The sequence below is a fragment of the Apis dorsata genome, unplaced genomic scaffold (assembly GCF_000469605.1).
Source record: "Apis dorsata unplaced genomic scaffold, Apis dorsata 1.3 scaffold_194, whole genome shotgun sequence".
In the NCBI taxonomy this organism is placed as follows: Eukaryota; Metazoa; Arthropoda; class Insecta; order Hymenoptera; family Apidae; genus Apis; species Apis dorsata.
The window spans coordinates 420,078-427,187 of NW_006263478.1; the positions used below are offsets into that span (position 1 = coordinate 420,078).

The 7,110-nt window shown below is 30.2% G+C and overlaps 1 protein-coding gene and 2 non-coding genes across 4 annotated transcripts in view; 1 reads left to right on the forward strand and 2 right to left on the reverse strand.

Moving 5' to 3' along the window:
• LOC102677154 overlaps window positions 1-7,110 on the forward strand; it is a 99,335-nt gene that overhangs the window by 47,046 nt on the left and 45,179 nt on the right. For both annotated transcript variants that reach the window (XM_006614599.2, XM_031509961.1), the window contains exon 2: window positions 4,083-4,228. In XM_006614599.2, the coding sequence (XP_006614662.1) occupies window positions 4,084-4,228 (145 nt within the window). In that variant the 5' untranslated portion in view covers window position 4,083. The remainder of the gene's footprint in view (window positions 1-4,082; window positions 4,229-7,110) is intronic.
• Window positions 4,651-4,722, reverse strand: Trnae-uuc. The gene has a single exon. It is a non-coding gene; the product is annotated as a tRNA-Glu (tRNA).
• Trnae-uuc lies at window positions 4,872-4,943 on the reverse strand. Its single transcript has one exon. It is a non-coding gene; the product is annotated as a tRNA-Glu (tRNA).

A 7,110-nucleotide genomic window follows, 5' to 3' on the forward strand; every position in this document is an offset into this window, starting at 1 on the left:
TGGGAGAGCTGGAGGGGGGGAGGGAAGGATTGCACGATAAGTTTCCAGCGTTTGCATTTAAAGCAAATACACGGAAAGAAGAATGGATGATCGGTATCGGTGGAAAAGTTTTTCCGTGATCGAAAGTTTATCCGGCCTGCAGGATTCACGATTGTCGTGAAAGTTTGGGGGGAGATCGGGGGTCTATGAATTAGTAAGTTCGCCGTTATTTATAGGCTGATCGCCGTTGGTTGGTCGAATACGTTTCGGGTTGGTCAAGGTTGGATTATTAAATTGTTTGGCGATTAATTTTCTCAATCGATTAAAGTTATCATAATTGTAATAATAATTAATTAAGTCGAGTAATTTTTGATATTAAGAGATGAATTATAGACATTGGTGCGTATTTGTATCTGTGATTTGTAATAATTTCTAATGGAATGAAATAACATCTGTTCGTAGAAAGAAAATATAAATAATTACTTTTTTTTTTATTTATGTTTAACACAATTGGATATTTTTGGAAAATTTACGCATCGAATCAAGAGAAACAAATTTCTAGTTGATTAATCTTCTATTTCTTTAATCGTATGGAATATTAATATTGTATTGGAATTGGAAAGGATGGAAAAATTATTATTCAAGGAATTTTGCAGTGAATGAACGGTGAACCACGAGGTATCGATAAAAGGGTATCAGTTTTCTAGCAAAAGATAGCAACTTGGAAGCGTGGTCGACATCCATTATTTCACACCGATCGGGTTACCTGTCGATTGTCTCTCAACCGAAGATTTACAATAGGCAAATCTGCGCGCACCGGTGCAAACAGCGTGTTACTGGCGGATGCAAGGTGCTCTGCGTTTGATTAAAAATCGATCGGTCCGACCGAGGCCAACGAGTTTTCATTTTCGATCTACGGATATTCGCTATTTCGGACGTCTCATCGAGACAAGATAAGATGCATCGAAATTCTATGTATGAACGCGACCTCACTACGATAAAAATCGAAATTAAAAATTTGTAAAAAATTAATTTTAATTTTTCTACGTATAATGTATTATTTTAATGTATTATTTTGTTAATTTCGTCTTTGTAGAGATGGATAATTATTCTATATTCTATAACATAATTATTAAGTGGTTTTTTTTTTTACTATTTTCTTTATGACGAAAACTGATCTGGACCTTTTGAAAACAATCAGGATCCTTCCAAACTTTCTCTCAAAGAATCCACTCTTAAGTGAAGTGTTTCTTAGAATTCGTCGAGTGATCTTGGAATTCTTCTTCCAAATCTTTCAACAAAATTCGCTCTTAAGATTTTAAGTCAATTATACTTTGGAATATCTGTCGAGACTCAAATTTATGACTTATCCTTTATTGTAACAAGCAAAAAATGTTTTTCTAATTTCGATAATTTCGATTCATGTTCTTCTTCTTTAACACCAGATGTTTCCTTCCTATTATTTATACGTAAAATTTTTCCAAATCTTTAAAAGTAACAGAGATATTCGATAATACGAAAATTATCAAATTATTCTGTACATCAAATGCAAATAAAAAAAAAAGATAAATAAACCATTAACGAAACGAGATCATCTTTGTAGATGCGTCATAAATTCGATATTTGAATATTAAACAAAGCATGGCGACGAGAAATTAAAAACAATTATAAATTTACATTATCGTTTTCACACGTTTCCTCTTTCACAGTTGGCATTCCAGTGGCTTTTCCCAAATGCATACGTACTCTCAATTATTCCATGAAACGACAGACACATACACATTTTCTAGAGTAACTAAACGGATCCTTCAAAGCAATTTCGAGTTAAGACCACACATTGGAGGAAGCTTTAAGCCATATACGAGTCGCCTTACTCATATACTCGTCACGTTTATTCGTAATAATGTCACGAATGTGTTCAGAAGACTTGGGTTCAAAGAGTTAAGATGAAATGTTAAGCGGTTGTTAATTATAAAATGATTATATATTTCGTTTAGAGAAATAGAAATGGAACGACCACGAGCTTGTATATTTAATTTAAATTGTGCATTGTACTTTTATTGATATTATAATGTAAAATGAAAACATATTTGTAATAATGGAGATAATATGAAAAGTACGTGCTCGTATTTTATTAATAATATTAATTTCATATACTTGAATTAATGAAATTTTGGAAATATTGTTGAAATTAAAATTTGGAACGTGATGAAAGTTGATCAAAATAATTAAGAACACATAGAAATTTCGAAAAGTACTTCGTAAAATATTAAAATGAAATGATTCATAATTAATTAAAATCGAATATTATATTTCAAGTTTTCTTTCTTCTTTTTATAAAATTGATGGCCTCTCGGCCAATAATTAAAACGGTAAAAATTTTTAAGTTGGAAAAAATATGGGGCAAACAAACACAGACAAGAATATAAAAGTCTTTCACAAGCACAACGTGCTAGAACGTTCGTTCGTTCGTTGGTTTTTAAAATTTTTCTTTCTAGATCCTTCATCGATTTTTCAAACGTGAACACAATAAGCCCTCGTCTAGCACGAAACAAGTTGGGCAACAATACGGTTGAACTGGATTGAAGCAACGTGTCGTAGCAGCCAGCCGAGAACAAACAAATGTAAACAGACCGGGGCGTGCATATTGAATGTATCGGGTTTGTTGGCCACGAGCTTCGATTATTTCAATCCCTTTTGTTCGTCTCCTCGCTTCCGCTCCATTTCAATCTTTACGAGACTGAAACGCGGTCTTTTCTTAATTAATTTGATCCCGATCGGTGTTCGCGATTCTTTAACCACGTTTTGCCAACAATCGGTTGAACGAATGGATCTTCACGATACAATAAAAGATAAATTAAAGATCCGTTTCGTTCCGCTTGTTTTCTTTTGTCACGTGTTGTGCCAAGAATTATATTGACGCAGATAATCGTGGAATAAAAGGTATAATTGGTTTCAAATTTTATTCAAATTAAATTTATGGTTTAAAAAATTAATTAGTTCTGGTTTTAAACTCGTAATTTATGTATGTTTGGAATTTATAAAAATTCACTTGTCCATTAAATCGTCGTGTACATTAGGGGCCATAGAGTATGCAGTTTCGAAACTCCAAGAATGTGTGGTTTAACCGACACGCTTTAACATTGTTAACAATAGATACATGTGAAAACTGGAAAATTATAAAGGCTATTATATGGAAGCCAAAGTTATTAGTAATTATTCTTAACTTTTTTTATTGTATATGAAATCATGGTTGAGTGTTAAAATTCAAATTAAATTATTATGTTTAATAAAATACTTGAATGAGAAAATTATGTTACTGCGAAAATGATTGTAATGAGATTAATAATATGAATTAAATTGGATATAACGAGGAATTATTTTGTTGCGATTAAATTAAATTATTTCAAGATTTATAGAATTCACGAAGGTATATTTTATTATAAGGAAAGGGATAAAGTAATTAGCTTTCGTAGAAAATGAAAAGAATTTTATATATATACGATAAAAATATTAAATTTTGAGCTTTTCATAATTAATGTTAAACTTTTCTTTGTCTATTTATTTTGCAGCTTAAAAACTCGACAGTTCCCGTGAATGGAATTTAATGTTACATTGATAAAAAAATCAATGTAATATGTTTCATAATATTGATTCGAAAATTTAACTTCAAAATAATATTTTTTTTTCTTTTTTAACGTATAGATTTCATTAAATTGTAAAAGATTTATAAATTATAAAACTTTTCAACGATGAATTTCAAGGTTTGGCGGAAGCAATAAGCAATTAACGCAAAAGCCATAAAAGAACGATTTATGGCGAAGACTCACAATTAGACTACATGTGGCTATTGAAAGAGATTGTGCAGACACTCGAATGACAGTTAGTGATTCGAAGTCACGTAATAACTATCAAGTGTCGAAGGATTCATTGTTTGGAAAAGTTTTTAAAAAAATGTAAGGATGTATGGGTTGCCTTAGAGAAGAGGAATATTGTTCCTAGTTTAGTTATATGGGGGAATGAGAAAGATGAGGATGAAAAAAGTGTTCTGGTAGAAAAAGAATATTGTATTCATCCTAAAATTTTACTTTTTTGTTATGCAGGATGCAAACCGACTTGAACGGAGGACCTGGTCTCGCTATAGTAGCAGGAGATGTGCTTGCTCTGCGGGGAACAGGACTTGCCGCTGCCGAAACATGGGCCCTCTTATGTCAGGCAGCCCAGGCCCTCCAAGACCTCTTTCTTTCAAGTAAGTCTTTAAATTACTAAGTCTTTGTAAATTATTCTTATTTTTAAAATTTCTAGTTACAATATGATAAAACTACAAAAATTTTTCTTCGTCATAAATATATATATATTTTTTTTTCTCCATAAAATTTAAAGGATTTATATTAAATTACTGAAGAGATATTAATGATAAAATTTATGTAGCAACACAACTTTTAATATTTTTATATAAAATTTCAATAATATTAAAATTCAATAATATACGCAATATTTAAAAATATGATAATATTCTCCAGAATTCTTAGATTACGTATATACGAATATATTCTTATATAAAAATATTCATTTATTAATAATATTTTTCTAAATAATATGCCATTTTTGGGTTAGGTAATGTATGAACAATAATAATGCATATTTATAATTATAAGAAAAAAAATAAATTTCCGGTACCGGGAATCGAACCCGAGCCTCCTGGGTGAAAGCCAGGTATCCTAGCCACTAGACCATACCGGATCATGCTGGAACATGATTAAATTTCGTATATATTCTTCATATTAAATAATGATAATTTTTAAATAATTTTTCTTTTAATAATAATAAATATTTCTATTTTTACAAAATGAAATAAAAAGAAAAGAAGAAAAAATTGAGAAAAAATAAATTTCCGGTACCGGGAATCGAACCCGAGCCTCCTGGGTGAAAGCCAGGTATCCTAGCCACTAGACCATACCGGATCTTGGTGGGAGAAGTTTGTTTTAAGTATAACACTTATATATATAATATATATATAACCTTTAAAAATATATTGTTTTAAATTATTCAATTAAATTAATTAATTTTCTAAATTAATAATAATCAATAATAATTTATCATTAATTAAAAAATAAAATATCACAAAACATTTACACATTTATTCAATATTTTTTATACATCTCAGTACGATATTTTATTATAATATAATTATAATTTATTCACCACATATTTTTATAAAATTTAATAAATTCTTCAGGAATTAAACATATTCTCATCAACGTAAAGACGATACATAACAATGTTTTATCAATGTTAAAATTAATAATGTTCTTAATTAGTGTATACATCCTCGATTTATATGCAATTCACATAGAGCGTCTACAAGTAACATCACGAGTTATATTTTAACTTTGAATGGCGAATCAGTCGCATTTGAATGTATTTCGAGCGGTAAACCAGCTATTTCCGCTGTTTCCGTGGTCGTGAAACAAGCTCATCATTAGAGAGAATAAATATCTATTAACCATTTAATATCTTCGAAATAATGTTTGAATAATTTGATATTCAATCTTATTAATTAATAAACTTTTCCATATTATAGCTTAGCACTTAAATTTTATTAAAAAAAGAAAAGATTATGATATTTGATTTAATAAACTATTGTTTGCTATTTAAAATTCATTTAGAAAATGTTTTTTCTTCTTTGATATAGATAATTTTTCAAATCAATCTATTAAATAGATATTTTAAAGAAACATTTAATCTGACATATAATATATACTGATCTAATAATTTATTGAATATGAATCGATTGATAAAATGTTTGTGCAAAATATTAAATAATATTGGCTATATTTGTGAAATCTCGATTGAATCGTATGGAATTCTTGCTTCTTGCGATCATGGATTCAGAATTAAACAAACTGGTGCACGATTCTTTCACGGTTGGTTACCCGCCAGATCAATATAGGCAACTGATTCAAATGTAAAGGGCGAATGAATGGATTATATTTGTCCTGAACAAAACTATTTTGTACGACCAACTTAGTTGTTCTATTCGATAAATAATTTTATATTATTGTTCGAAGTACATTGTTATCGAAGGACCACTATACTATCATTGAAAAAATTGATTTTATTGATATTCTGAAAATTCTAAAAATGGATCTTAAAATAAAATAATACATTACCAATAATATTTCAAATAATCTCATTTCAACGGTATTTAAATCTATTTATAATACAAAACATTCTTTGTGATATTCGTTCAATCAATCATCAGACACGTCATCAATCATAAAATATCTTTGCTCCATTTGTACACATTTTTCAAACTCTCAAATGTATTGGTCTATTACCGATCAAAATATATCAGTTATCAACTTACTTGGCATGGAATCGTATTACTCATCAAAATAGCATACAGTTATCACGAGTAACTCACTTGCCATGGAATTATAGCGCCTTGATCCAGCCATTAATTTGCTCGCAAGATCCAACACACGCAATACGTCTATTTATACTCGTGTACCCGCACGATTTCAATGGTGTGCAATGACGATACGATACAATACGAAATGGAAAGCGGAAACGTAATATTATAGAGATTGGATAACGTGGTATGGATCGATGCCACTAAATCTCGCCTACAAAGGGTATTCAGCCCGTTTGGTAAATCGCACGATCATGCCGATTACGGTTTGCACGATCGGATCAGGAAGTCAAACGTCGTGCAACCGACGTTAAATATTCAATAATCACAGGGCGTGGAGAAACGTGACCGTCAAGGTACCGTTGAATCTGCAACCGTTCCTTCCCTCAAATATATTCTATTCGATGAGGTGTCTACTTTCGAATTCTACTTTCTTGGCTACGAGATATAAATCATTTCGTTTTATGCCAATTTTTAATCCTTACGATTTATAAGATATCCCATAGTAATATTCGTTGTAATGTTGTTTAATGTTACGAGTAACTGCAATTTTTATTTTTACTTAATAAAAATATTTATGCGTTTGTTTGATTTTTATTGATTTTTAAAAGAGAAAAAGAAGAGGTTTTAAATTTCAAAAAAATAAAAAGAATAATTCCGGTACCGGGAATCGAACCCGAGCCTCCTGGGTGAGAGCCAGGTATCCTAGCCACTAG